This window comes from Lepisosteus platostomus, chromosome 7, assembly GCF_059453375.1.
Source record: "Lepisosteus platostomus isolate fLepPlt1 chromosome 7, fLepPlt1.hap1, whole genome shotgun sequence".
In the NCBI taxonomy this organism is placed as follows: Eukaryota; Metazoa; Chordata; class Actinopteri; order Semionotiformes; family Lepisosteidae; genus Lepisosteus; species Lepisosteus platostomus.
In genome coordinates this window covers 2,474,236-2,489,536 of record NC_142617.1, presented here as the reverse complement: position 1 = coordinate 2,489,536, position 15,301 = coordinate 2,474,236, and the positions used below count along the sequence as shown (strand labels likewise).

Sequence of the window (15,301 nt, the reverse complement as noted above, 5' to 3'; positions counted from 1 at the left end):
CAGAAGAATTACAGCTGGAAAATGTGGTCCTCTCTAGTGGCTCAAGCAGCAAAATGCTTGCTGCAGTGCAGGCTAAGCTCTGTGATCCAAGTGTCAGGCTCCTGCCTGGGTCATGTCACTAGCCAGCTGTAGCTGGGACTCCACAAGCCATGGAGCAGAACTGACTGAGCACCATGTTAAAAGATATTGTAAATGGCTTGAAAGTTGATGGGTTGGAGGAGTCACCTAAACCTCCTCAATCCATTTCTGCATGCTTGGCAGGTTTACAGGTACAAGAGAAGATCCAAAAATGCACAAAAGGCCATTGAATATCAGATACCGTAAGTGTAACAAAAATAATTAGTGATTCTGTATTATTATTATAAAGATGGAGGAATGTGAACTGGAATATCCAGTTTTGGTGTCATAACGCATTATTTCTGTATTATGACACCATACATTATTATCCAACATTATGCATAATGTACTATTGTATTATTACAGTGGTTCTCAAACTTTTTGGACCAAGTACCACCCCTAATCCAACCTAAGCATCCAAGTACCAACTACAAGTCATCTTCTCATAGGAACCCCAGAAATTCTCAATGACCAACATGATCGCGCGTGCACACACACTCACACATACATATAATAAATATTATAATAATAAACTTTATTTGATATAGCGCCTTTAAAGGTGGCTTCTCAAAGTGTTTTATAGAAAAAGAAACAGTAACAACAACTAATAAAAAAGCACCATTTCAGTGAGAGGGGTGAGCCTGTTTAGTCGAGCAAAGCAGATTTGAATTAATTTTTCGAGCCTTGATACAATTCACAACAGAGTCCAACAGATTTTAAATCGTCAGGCATTTTCTTGACGGCAAAGGTCTCGTGGTGGATGTTGCAATGCATCCATTAATTTCTGGAACAACCTAATTCGTGCAACTACACCGTTATGTCGGCTTGTCATTGCTCTAGCACCATCTGTACAAACTCCGACACATTTTATCCAGCCGATGCCATTCTCTTCGAGAAATTCATTCAGAAGCTGAAATATGTGCTCTCCTGTAGTTCCTGTTGGTAGCGGTTTACAGAACAGAAAGTCCTCATGGGATGTACCCTCAAACTCGTATCTAACGTAAACAAGCAAATTGGCCAAATCGACTACAGACTCATCTAATTGCAGTGAAAAACATCTGCTCATCTTAACGCACTCAATCAGTATACTTTTGATATAATCCTTCATTTCAATAATTCTATGAATGACTGTGTCTTTCAGGGGGAGGGGGGCAGCAGGTCGAACTGTTTAGCAGCTTTTTCTCCACACATACTGTAATATTTGTCAGCTCTTTTGCCAACGGTAAATAAGGTTCTTCAAAAATAGTGTGGCTTACCTGCTTCAGCAATCCGCAAGCTTGCATTTTTCCGCATTTCCGTTTTTATTTAAAGTTTTTATTTCATGCGCATGGGAACGAAACACACTCGGTGTATTTTTCTCAAATTAACTTAGAACAGTTCTTAAATATTTTTCTGTTATCTATCATGCTTTCCTGTGTTCACAAGACTACCAGCGTTCGTAGCACGTATTTCTATGCATTCCTTTGTTTACTACGTTGGCATTGTTCCAAAATCACGCACATTCTCCTTCCTCCCTATTTGCTGGAGATACAGTAGCTTTTTTTAAATACAATTGGTCACTTGCATCCGTAGCATGCATTCCTGTAGAGTGGTATAGAATTACAGAGTATCTCTTGTGTCCACTGAAGTATTAGCACACACTGTATCGTAGTACGTAGGCTGCGTATTCGACACGTATTAAAATACAAAATATGAAAACCCATCCCGATTTTTCAGCGCACACGGCACAGTTCCAGGGTCATTTGGCTTACCACCTGGCGGCACTCCGCGTACCACTGCCGGAACGCGTACCACAGTTTGAGAACCACTGTATTATTATATGGGAATCAAATAAACATCTTGAAAGCATTCAAAAAGTCAGGACATTTTTTGTATGTGTGTTGCACTGATTTTAAGAAGAAGCTCTGAGTCAGCCTACTGTAAGTGGTCTGGATGAAAACGTCTGTCCATCCATCCACTGGAATTTCTAGACCTGAAGTCAGCTTTCAAGTGACCCTTTTTAGGCCAAAAGTGTATCCTGTGTGATAAATTGGGTTACTATTAAAATGGAATTGCTTTAATTTCTAGTGTTAGGTTTGTTAATGATTAGACTTACAGTACAGTATATTGCTTTGTTGAAATGGATATCAGTGATATACCCCTTAGCAGGTATGTCATATATTAGCAATTGATACCACGCAGGTGCCATAAGAATGTGCCACAACATAAGCATAAGCCACATGCCACTAACCTCTGCCATATGACAAAACATCCCATTTACTTATCAGTTTAATTTATTTAAAGGTAACTTTTAGCTCGTATTCACAGATGCATGCTAGTCAATATAACAGGATTCATGCCTGATACCTGTGATAAAGGAAATATATATTTTTAAAATATTGTGCATTGATCATAAAAACAGTCGAAGGTGCTGTAAAAGCCACTCTCTTGATGTGCATAAAACACTCTGGATTTCAACATTTTCTAAAGCATAAACATTTATAAAACTTGATAAGTGTTACTGAATTCATGTTGTTTTGTCTGTTTTCCAATAGATACTCAGTGTTTCACACTCAGTGTACCATTTCCCCATGAATTTGTACTTTCTAATGGTAAGCAACAGTTATACAGTCTAAAAGCTTTCACATTGTGTTTTTATTGCTATTAACAAAATGTACATTAAGATGAAAGAGAAATACTTATATATTTGTGTTTGAGTTTCAGGTGGGTTGGGGGAAGATGTATTCACGTTAATTTATTTAAGTTTCTTGTTACTAGATCTTATTTCTTTCTGAAATACAGTAATGGATTAGAAAAGCTGTTTGGATGTTATAGTAAGAAAAATCCATGCATGACCTCTCCTAGGTTGAGTGTATTAGTGTGGTGGATAACTATTACTGACTAAAGAGTGAATGAACATTGTAAAACATCACTAAACTTGTTTTTAAAAGGTCTGTTAAAAGTTGTTTTTCATTAGGAATCTAATTACCAAACAAGTGATCAAGGGTCAGCTTGTATAAACACAGCTTGTTGTATCAAATCTTTTTAATTGCTACACTTATATTTACCTTGTTAAGTGTACCTTTGGTGACCAATTATATATGTCCTAGTTTCCAAGTACTTGCTCCACTACAAAAGTCTAATTGGCTTTGGTGTTATTGTGAAGCAATTGTTTGGTTTTCTTTTCCTTTCTTGTGGGAATAAAATTTGTCCTTAGCTAATTTATTTACTCTACACAGGCTGCAACTGCTCATTAGGAGAAATAACACGGACAGACTCTTTTAATGAGTATGTCAGCACCAACAAGGCCACAGTCCAGTTCTATATATTAAAAAAAATATTGATCAAAAGCAATAGGGCTGTTGGTGTACAATACTGAGTTAATTTTTGGTGTGTAAATAGCCAATTCACACCAAATACACACACAAAGACACACCTCAGGTTCATGAATCAACACTGCATTTATTGTTTCTCCAGGCATGCAGATTCCTACTGTATCATTTAGTGTAGCTAATTTACAAATGAAGGAGCAGTTGAAAAAATTAAAGATTCTTTTCCTAAGAAGTAACCTTTCCCTTCTATTAAAGACAGAACAGCAATAAGAACTAATAAAGACATTTTTTAAATTATATAAACAAAAACAGAAAATAACTTTATGCTCCCTAAATTATTATGAAACAAGATAACAAACGATGAGCTTATTTTTGGGGGAATATTTATTATATATTTTATTATTATACTATCTTTCATAGAAAACATTTTTTCATTTGCTTGGAACTCCTCATAAATTTCAATATTTACTGGTGCAAGTGATATTTGGTTGAATTTCTCTTCTTTGGGACTTTTATATGCTTTTTCAAAAGCACCCCGTCTCTTTAAAGTGCCATACTGCTTTTATGTTTCCTTTACGTGGTGAAAGATTAACTTAATTGACAGAATTGAAGGAGAATAAAGAGTAAATAAAAGATAATTTTCTGTGAGGAAGCAATGTTTGTCTGACTTCTGCATTTTTCCAGTTTGAAAGCATCTTTCATTAGGACAGTTTATACCTTGTGGAATATGCAATGGTTTTCACAGTAATTACTGTACAGAAATAATTGGCTCTTCTGTGCCCTGCCACATTCATCGGGGCAACAGTTAAGTGTCCAGTGGCTGTTAACAATTTGCTGTTCAATGCCGCTAATACCAGTGCAACAGGTCATTAAGATGTATCTTTGTTTTGTTTGCAAAGTAAGAGGTCATTAAGCCATAGTTACTGTTGTACACAGATCAAATCCCCTGCTATCCTACTATAATGAACTTGCAGGAGAAAATGGAACACATAAAACAAGGCAGGGGGCAGGATTGAGAAAGAGTTGTCAACAGCAAGGTTAATTCTGCAGCTCAAATAATTGTTGTCAATTTGACCAAAAGCTAAAGGGTTGTATTAAGAAATATTGGCAATTCCTTATCTGAATATTTATAATACCTTCATAACTGCTACACAATACATTATTAAGTACTTAGAGAAACCACATTTAGGGGCGTTATATAAAATAAATGTTATTATTATTCACTATTAGGTGCATAGTGCTTTACATGGACACAGGAATTGTAACAAGTGGTATAAATGATGCTAAAACAAATATCATGACGACATGCACTTTATGTCTCAGTAAAGCATTATGCATGTGATAGTAACATATTGTGCAGCAGATATTAAAGAATTATTAAGACAATTATCCAGAAAAATAATTTAAGTGATACAGGCCTCAACTAACATACTTTTCATGACTAGTTTCACAAATACTGGGTCCTGCTACCAAAACAGAATATCTGAGTGTTCGATAAACGTACTGAAAAATGCCTATAAATTGCATAACATAAAAGTTAATTTCTTGGAACATATCATGCACTCCTTTTTCTAATAACACATGCAAGGCTGAAGTTGAATACATGACGTAGTATTTAATCGCTCTGTATAAATCCATAACACACAAATTCTCATGAATGAAAAATGTATTTTCATCAACAATATTATTCCTTAGACTATTACTAAAACAATATTAACCTCATCTGTCTGTAAAACAGGTATTCTTGATTATGCTTTATGTTTGTAATTTAGTTTTTCTAGTGCACTAGACATTAGACACCCAGAATTTAAAAAGCTCATCTCACATTGTCACTTGTGCATCTTCAGGCTGAGGTTTGTCATGTATATCACAAAGCACTTTTCCGATTAACTCAGAAAAGGGCCCCACCTCAAAAACACAATGTGCTGTGTCTGATCAGTGGGATGCACATATTTATTAAAATACCATTGTGTTCCATGGCAGGTGTGTAATGATGATGTACAAATATATAAAGATTAATTTTGACCATTTTCTGGTTATGCTTTGATATTTAACTATGATGTATTCTAAAAACAAGCATTGGAGCTTTGTCTGTTGTCATAGATGAGTACCTTCTTTTCACAGTGCATTACTTCATGGGTCAGAGCTTGCTTTTAACACTAAACACAGCATTGCTAAATACAGTAAATGACACCAGCATCGACAATGACACATGACACTGATGAAGAACTAGCTTTGTTTACAAAAGAAAATAAAAGACGATGTGACAATAGTTAATCATTGGGTACATTTTATTTATTAAAAAGTATAACGTACAGTAAACAAACTAAACTTTTGCAAATACAAAGAAAAATGTAAATAGCTAGGGTATTAAAATTTATTATTTTCACCCACATTAGAAATGTTTGAAAACGTTGGAGAGATATGAATTATGGTCATGTAAATATTAATTAACACATCATTAAAAAATGTAACCGTTTAAATATACTTCTAATTCCACTCTGGATTTGTAAAATCTAGGTACTGACAGCTGTTTGGAATTAGAATAATAGATATTAGTATATTCAGATGGTTCTGTTTTCTAATATTGGAAATCAGTGCTAATTCACATTCTCATAATCCATTGTGACTGCTAGCTCTTAAAATTCATCACAGCATTGTAAGGCAAATCGATTGTAAGGTGGATGATTAGTGTGCAAGTAACAGTACACAAACAGTACATTAAACCCTTGTATATGTGCTTATAAACAAATCTTCCACACTCTTATTACCCATTGTTCGTGTACAATGTCTTCTTGTGTAACACAGAACATTTTTCAATGTTTGCAGAGTATGGTTTTATTGATTATACTAGAGAAATGTTCAGGTTCCTACTGGTTTTATATTTTATGTTAAGAAAATATAATGAGGTATATATAATGAAAAAACAATATCACATGCACCTTATAAAGACTGAAATGTAATATATGTTCCAGGATTTTTGCATGGTATTTCCTTGTTAACAATAATAATAATAATAATAATAATAATTGTTTACGCTTATATAGCACTTTTTTGGACACTCCACTCAAAGTGCTTTGCAGGTAATGGGGATCCCCTCCACCACCACCAGTGTGCAGTCCCCACCTGGATGATGGGACGGCAGCCATAGTGCGCCAGAACGCTCACCACACATCAGCTATCAGTGGGGAGGAGAGCAGAGTGATGAAGCCAGTTCATAGATGGGGATTATTAATGGGAAGCTTGACAGTTTGAGAAGAGATCGAGAAATTCTGAAGAAAAGAAACATTCACTGATATCTTAATTTATTGGTATTGACTGGTACTACCAACTTTCGCCTCATTCTGAACAATCTCACAATCACGTTTCGAATCTCTTTTGTTCGTACCCCATAGATAATGGGATTGAGACCAGCAGGGAAGACTATGTACATTATCCCCAGAAAAGTGTGTGCATCTGTTGGAATGGCGATTCTGAGATTGTGTGCTAAAAACGTGACACTGCCCGTGAGGTAAAAAAACAACATCACTATCAGATGGGTGCCACAGGTGTGGAACGCTTTCCAGCGCCCTTCTACTGATGCGGTTCTTAGGACAGCTTTCAAAATCATAATATAAGACAAGACAATAACCGAGACATCACAGCCTACAAAACAGATAATCACTATCAATCCCATTGTTTCATTTCTGCTAGTGCTGCCACAAGACAAAGAAACCAGTGCCATGTGCTCGCAGTAACACTGCTTGATAATATTGGATCCACAGAAAGACAGGGAGTGGGCCAGAATAACGAGGCTGGTCATTATTGATCCACTCCTAACCGCAGTAAAAATGCTGAGTTTTAAAAACACTGTCGAGTTCATGATTTCATTGTAGCGCAAAGGAATGCAAATGGCAATAAACCTATCCAAGGCCATGGCCAAGAGGATTGTGGATTCAACGGAGGAGAAGAAGTGAATGACAAACATCTGAGTGAGGCAGCCAACCAAGGAAATTTCATTCCAGTCAAATAAGAAGCTCAGCAGCATGTTGGGAATAATGGCTGAGGGGACAATTACATTGACAAGAGCCATGACAGCTATTAAAATGTACATGGGGCCATGGAGGCTCTCACAGGTTTTTATCACAAAAAGGATTGTGGAGTTTCCTACCAGAATGACCACATATACTATAAAAAATGGAAAGAAGAGCAGACGTCTGTGCTTGTAGAGCTCTGGAAATCCCATGAATATAAACCTTGTGTGAGAGAAATTGGCTCCTTGTAAGTCTTCAGCCATGGATCTAACTGAATATTGTTTCCTGAAATAATCAAGACAGATATTAAAACTCTTATTAAAAATGATATACACCATGAGGTTAAGACACTGAAGACTAATGATTGCATCTTAATAATATAATGCATTTATTAAGATAATGCATTTAATTAAATAAAGCAACAAGTCACTTAAGAAGGGTAAAGTAATAAGGGCAATAGATGTCCCCTTTCTGTTTTGCACAAAGACTAATTTATACGAGAGTTTGTGTAGTATGTTAATAGAATATAGTAGTTCAAGAATCAAAATAAGATTAAGAATCGATACTGTATTGTTTCACTAGTTTTCCAACTTCACACACAGAAAAGAAAATTAAAAGAGGTAAATGACATAATCACGACCCCCCAGCTAATCTTGAAACACAGGTTTAGAATTTGATATTGACAAATAACATTTTAAATTTATTAAATAATAGATATAACTACATAATGACTATATATATATATTACCTTGTACTGTACATACCCTCATACAGTGATTTGGAGACACGTTTTTTCTTTTTTGACATTCGAATATCTGTTACGAAACCCTTCTGCTAATTACTTCTAGTCCAGGCCAGTAGAGTGTTTATAAAGGTCTGACCAATTCTCAGTGGAGTTACAATAATTGTCCTGTCTTTCATATGAATCCCTCCCTGGTTAGAAAGCCCTGGATCACTTTCTATACACTTTGAGAGAAATGGATTCATCCCTGTTTTTATGTTTTTCTTTGGGAATTGCTGTTGCACAGGACTTTCACAACCGGCTGTATCGCTCGCAAGCAGACATGCACAATGAGAGCAAAATATTTTTTCTTCCATTTATTTCAATTTAATTTTACTTTTTACACTACATACAGTGCCTTGCAAAATTATTAATAATGTCCCACTTTGTTGAATTACAACTGATGTATGCATATTATTTACAGTGAATCACTTTAATATTTTATTGTGTGACAATAAACATGAGCAAAAACTGCAAAGAAAATATACAGTACATTCATCATGTTCCATATGTACTATATACAGTGCATATGGAAAAAGAAAAATGTGTTTGGGGTAAAAAAAATATCCATTATACGTATCCTTCATATATATGGTTTTTCATCCCAACTGATTCACTTCATCCACATGGATGACATGCTGTACAGCAGCTGGCAGCCCCAGCTTGTCTGATTAGAGGAAGACCAACCTCTAGAAGCACAGAGTAGAATTTAGCCAAGGCACCTTGGATGAAACACCTTACTTGTTTGACAGGTCTCAAGAGATCTTTAATGACAAAGATCCTATATCTCATAACAAGGATGTCACTTCCAACTGCACAGTGTCCTGGGTCACCATGATGGGGCATTAGTTTTGGAAAATCTAGTCCAAAGGGAAGTCTGCCACTTATAGTTCTGCCAGCACCACTCACACGAGCTACCTTGCTTTCTTTCGCAGTGCCCCAGCCCAGTATTGACTGGTACCAGCCTTGCGTAACTTCTGAAATCAGATGCGATCAGGTTACAAGCAGAATGACTTCCTCTCATTTTCAAATGTTCTTATGCTTTTGTTCCAGTGTTCCCTGGATGTGCTACCTACAGTACATTGCACAGCCCTTAAAGACACTTCTTGCCTGCAGCAATACCTGGTAAGCCTATCGATAATGGAAAACCAACCGAATCAAATGTGACATAGAAAAAACATTGGATGTACAAATTTATCAAAAAACAGGATATTATACTCTTTATGGGGTCTGTCAGCATAAAGGCCTAATTCCTCTGAGCCACTGAGGTAGCACCATCCCATAAAAAGGATGTCATACACACAGGACACAGTCTCACACACACTCAGAAAACACCTTCATACCACCTGGCTAATTCATACTCTCCTGGGTACAGCAGATACAGACAGACTGGAAATCAGAGTACAAGGGCAAAACCCAGTTGCAATCATGCACATTTTCTTTCAAACTCCCATGCTCAAGGTACCCAGAATTTGCAATTTAGATTTAAATGACTGCACTGTTTGATCTTTGGCCCCCATGCACTATACTGATCAAATATGGTTTGAACTGATGTGAACTGGTCACAAACAGCACACACATAGATTGTATCCCAAACAATAACCCAGTAAAAACACGAAAGAATGGTAATCCTTATCTGTGCTAAATACAGAACTATGTTTATGCATTTTAGTTTCTAGGCTGTAGTAATAATATTTCATCACATGAGGTCTCCTGACTCAATAAAATATTCAAGGACACACAGTTTGTGATTCCCTGGAACTGTAGCTCTGTACCCATCTTGGTAGATAGACAGTGTGAAAGTAAAGGCAATTGATATGAATAAATTCAGCAGTGTGTAAATCTAGGAGCTACCAGCAGAGACACAATTGACCATTGTCTTTAAAAAATATTTATTGAAGGACTCCACAACTGTTACAAATTACTAACAACATTTGTACTTTCACAGTGAGGGAAATAAAAGAAAAATCCACAATACAGATTTAGAAATATTGCATCATTTCCATTGCAAATGGACATACCTGTATACCATTATTTTTTATTATTTTGCATAATTGGATAGTTGATTTTTATTTACAAAATAAAGCAATTTTTTTTTTAAATACAGTTATTTCATCATTTTGAGTTATGGTTTTCTTCCTTATCCTGCCTCTTATACTGCAGCTGCTCATTATCATCTCCTTCACCCCTATGGAGGAATAAGATACTTAAGCCTCTGAAAAGATCGGAGTGGATTTTTTTCTTAAAGCTCTGCACAACATGGAGCTTAAGTAGCACTGGTGTGGTGTATGGATATTGTGGTATGTGAGGCTGTTGTTGGCAATCTTTTATATTTTAATTCTTTGGTTTAATTCAGGAAATTTAAAAATCAAGACTATGGCTTCTCAGCATCCATTCAAGTCCCACCTATTCATGTTCAGCCTTTAGGTTCTACTTAATAATTGTTGCAATTTCTCTGCCTGGTGTTGTATTGCTTTAGTACCGCAGAACGTCTTTATATTACATCTTTTCTTATCTGTGTATCTGTTTTAGATCTGTATTATTTGATATTGTTGTCTTAACTGATCCCTTTTGTTTATAAAATTGCGTGTTATCTACTAGTATACTGGAATTGAAAAAAATGCATAGTGAATTGCATAGTGAATTGAAGAACAACATTTTTCATTCTGTCCTTTCTCTGTCTTGTCATTGTGCATTCTTTTCTCTTTGATTATGTACTTCAAAAAGACGTAGCTGATTCTGACGTGGAAAAACCCACTGCTTTCAATATTATTCTTACAGCTGCTATAAAATATAACACTTAGTTTTCCCAGAATATCTTAAATCAGTACAGTGAATTTTCACTGACATGGGTAATAGCTTGTTATAAGATGCTTTGTTGTTTCAGTCATTATTTTGAAGGTAAAGTTAAATTATGTTTTCCCATTTAGGAGCAGTAGTATGCAGTATGAACGTTTGCCATCCTTAAACAAAATCAACCTAAGCAATTATTCAAATTTAAGTAAAAATATACTTTGGTAATGCTTTAACAATTAAAATTGTAATAAAGTATAGTGTTTGTTTGATTAATACAGTGTCTTACTCCTTGAGAAGTAGTTTAAATGCATACGTATTAAACATGATGCTACAACACAGTTTTTTTTCAAAATGTACAAATCTAAATTTTAATTGACCTTAATAAGCCTGCTTGTTTCACAGTAGTGATATTGTTCTGGACAAAACTAATTTTTCTCTTTGTGAAGATTTTCACAATCCCATTTCTGATTTCTTTTGTTCGGACTCCATAAATAATTGGATTGACACCGGCAGGGAAAACTAAGTACATTACTCCTAAGAACGTATGAACATCCGTAGGGATATTAATTTTGAGTCTGTAGGCTAAAAAATTGACACTACCTGAGAGGTAAAAGAACAGCATCACTATCAAATGAGTGCCGCATGTGTGAAAGGCTCTCCGACGTTCCTTTGTTGATGCAGCTTTTAGGACTACGTTTAAAATCCTAATGTATGAAAAAGAAATAACTAAGATATCAAAGCTAACAATTGAGTAGGCCACCACTAATCCCATCGCGTCATTTTTGGCAATACTACCACAAGCCAAAGTAACAAGAGCCATGTGCTCACAATAACTCTGTTTTATGACATTTGATCCACAGTAAGGAAGGGGTTTGGCAAGAATAATGAGGCTGCACATCAGAGACCCACTTCTTATTAGAGCAAAGATGCTGAGTTTTTTGAAGACTGTCGAGTTCATGATTTCAGTGTAGCGCAGGGGAATGCAAATGGCAATAAACCTATCCAAGGCCATGGCCAAGAGGATTGTGGATTCAAAGGACGAGAAGAAGTGAATGACAAACATCTGAGTGAGGCAGCCAACCAAGGAAATTTCATTCCAGTCAAATAAGAAGCTCAGCAGCATGTTGGGAATAATGGCTGTGGGGACAATCACATCTACAAGGGCCATGCCAGCTATTAAAATGTACATGGGGCCATGGAGGCTCTCACAGGTTTTTATCACAAAAAGGATTGTGGAGTTTCCTACCAGAATGACCACATATACTATAAAAAACGGAAAGAAGAGCAGACGTCTGTGCTTGTAGAGCTCTGGAAATCCCATGAATATAAACCTTGTGTGAGAGAAATTGGCTCCTTGTAAGTCTTCAGCCATGGATCAGAAAGAATCACTTGCAAATGATCAGACTTTCCTGAATGATTAAAACAGTAAATGTCACTTTCATTGCCACTTTTCAGGAGAGAAGACAAGTTAACAATGAGCCTGTTTTCATTTTTTTATAAGTGAATTATTGCTTTACTGTAATTAAGTAGGAGTTTTTATTTAATGTTATATGCTTTTAAATATAACAAGTTTTAATGTTAATAATATTTGGATGTTTATATACTGTATGGATAAATTAAAATATCATTTTTAAATACTCTAACTTAACCCTAACCCTAACCTTAAAGAGGTGAAACAGAAAACCCTTTGCTACCAGCACAATACCATATTCACATTTAGTTAAAAAATAATAGATTGATAAATCATGGTAAAATGTACTAGCTTAGGGTTTAATTCAATATCATACAATATTTAAATCAAATAATTTCATTTTTTTCAACAGACAGGATTATTTGTTATAATATTCATACAATAACATGTACAGTATACAGTATGATTTACCTTGTGTAGTACATACCCGGAGATAGCAAAGTGTGCTTAAGTGTTTTTTTTGCCGTAAATGCCTGTTTAAAATAAAACGTTATCTTCTAATGAAGCTTAAAGTGCAAGAACCTTTATACAGCTCTGGCCTATTCTCAGAAGAGTTACTGTAATACTTTCATTGGTTTTTATTTGGAAACCTCCCTGATGAGAGCTGCATGGATCACTCTTGATCGTAAACAAAGAGTAATGGCTTCCTTCTTGTTATGTCAACCTGCTTTACCTCTTTTATAAACACATGTAATTAATATTAAGCATCTTTCTTTTTCTTTTATCTTATGTTGCTGTAGTGCTTATACCTTAATTGTTTCTGGTGTTTTGCAAGAGTTAGAATTACCCAATTCTTTTATTATGATAACATTTTTTGGACAACACTTTTTGTGTTTTAATTTTACATTAGCAACCTCAGTGAATTTTGTTCAAGGGTACGACAGCATTCCCTCATCTGCCACATGAACCCACAGTCTTTCAGCTACAGGTTCAAATCCTTTATAACTCCTCCCAATCATCTGACTGATTGACAAACAAAATTTGAACACTGTGAAAATTAAGAATGACCAAATTATGGCTTTTATAGCAAGTCTACAAGATTTCTGAAATTGGATAAGCACAATATAAGCATCCAGTCCTGTTTAATCCAAGACCTTTTTCTTGAACAAGGGGAGTAAGCGGTCAGGAAACTTACAAGGGTCATACCACCATGCTACGTTAATCTCAATAGATTGCTCTGTTTTTAAAAAAAAATAAAAGTATACATATCTTTGCACAGTATGTGCTGAAAACGTTTATCTCCTTTTAAAGGTTCGGCTCTACTGTATATACAGTACAAAAACAAATACACCTGCAGTGTCTTCCTTTTTTCATTTCGTCTGCTCATCAGGAAGATATACAGTATTGAAAATATCAGAGGAGTGTTTCCACACAGAGGAACAATTGACTTGGAGAACCTGATAATCGCAGAGCCTTTAGGAAAGAGATGGCCTGGAGGTATTTACTAGCAGGACCCTATTGAAGTTATGAGACCCTCAGGCCTCCCCTAGTCACCACACACACATACATACAGAAGTAACAATTAAATGAATAAACACAATAAAGGACATTCTCTGTTGAAATTTACAATATTGTATGATTATGATATTTTGTCCACTCAAAATAATTAGTCTGCTCTAATTAGAATTTTACCAAAGAAATTATATTGTGAATACAGATATAGAATACAGAGATATAAATCCTGAGTATAAAACTATCCTGTCTCGTATCAATGAGCATCTGTGTGCTTTCTGATAACAGCAGAGAAGAGTTCCGCACGTTATTAACCATCTGAACATACTGTTGTCGCTCAGGAGAAAAGGCAAAGTAACTTTGATCTAGCTATTCTGCAGCATTCTTCTTTCACTATTTCGGTTTTGCTTTTTTTTATGAGGCTGAGGAAAGATTTTTGCTTGAGAGCGATTTTAATTTAATTAAAATGTGATGATACTGAAAAGAAAAAAGAAAGTTATGATTAAGGTCCAACTACAAGAGTCTCTGCAAGATCAATTTTATTTGAGAATAAACAGAATCTCTTACAGTCTATGATGTACAGTATTAGATCTAAATAATTTAATTCAGTTCCAATTCAATTTAATTTAGTTTCAATTTATATGTGTTTCTTCTCAAAATTAATGTTTATTTCAATTTATTTACAATAATACCCTAGAAGAGCACTTGCTGAAATCTGTGCATTTGGACATTTGACAGATCCTTCCAACATATCATTGATACAGTATGTGTCTCACAGCAGCGTCTCTATTTCCTGCAGCGACTGAGGAGGGCAAACATTCCCCCCCCATTCTTACCACTCTGGGGCGGAGCGGTGGCTAAGGATCTGCGCCTGTGACTGGAAGGTTGCTGGTTCAAATCCCGCGGCCGGCAGAGGAATCCTACTCCGTTGGGCCCCTGAGCAAGGCCCTTAACCCTAACTGCTCCAGGGGTGCTGTACAATGGCTGACCCTGCGCTCTGACCCCAAGCTTCTCTCCCTGTCTGTGTCTGTCTCCATGGAGAAAAGCTGGGGTATGCGAAAAGATGAATTCCTAATGCAAGAAATTGTATAGGGCTAATAAAGAAACATTATTATTATTATACTCTCTACAGAAGCACCATTGAGAGCACCTTGACCAGCTGTGTCACTGGTTGGGGAATTGCAATGCTTCAGACCGCAATACCCTGCAACGAATTGTGGAAACAGCTGAAAAGATCATTGGAGCCTCCCTCCCTTCCATTTCTGTCACCTATCACAAACGCTGCTTACACAGGGCCTCCAGTATAGTAGACGACCCCACCCATAAACTCTATGCCCTCCTACCATCTGGGAAAAGATAT

The 15,301-nt window shown here is 36.0% G+C and overlaps 2 protein-coding genes across 2 annotated transcripts; both read right to left on the bottom strand.

The window, feature by feature from the left end:
* Positions 1–6,717: 6,717 nt before the first annotated feature.
* Positions 6,718–7,704, bottom strand: LOC148657874 (olfactory receptor 52E4-like). The gene has a single exon (XM_088638307.1). The coding sequence runs from the start codon at positions 7,702–7,704 to the stop codon at positions 6,718–6,720; it is 987 nt and encodes a 328-aa protein (XP_088494433.1).
* Positions 7,705–11,379: 3,675 nt separating this feature from the next.
* On the bottom strand, positions 11,380–12,390 carry LOC148657873 (olfactory receptor 52E8-like). The gene has a single exon (XM_088638306.1). The coding sequence runs from the start codon at positions 12,388–12,390 to the stop codon at positions 11,380–11,382; it is 1,011 nt and encodes a 336-aa protein (XP_088494432.1).
* Between the last annotated feature and the right edge of the window lie 2,911 nt (positions 12,391–15,301).

Coding starts and splice junctions, on each gene's coding strand:
- LOC148657874 (XM_088638307.1), bottom strand. CDS start 7,704: ATGGCTGAAGACTTACAAGGAGCCAATTTCTCTCACACAAGGTTTATA.
- LOC148657873 (XM_088638306.1), bottom strand. CDS start 12,390: ATGGCTGAAGACTTACAAGGAGCCAATTTCTCTCACACAAGGTTTATA.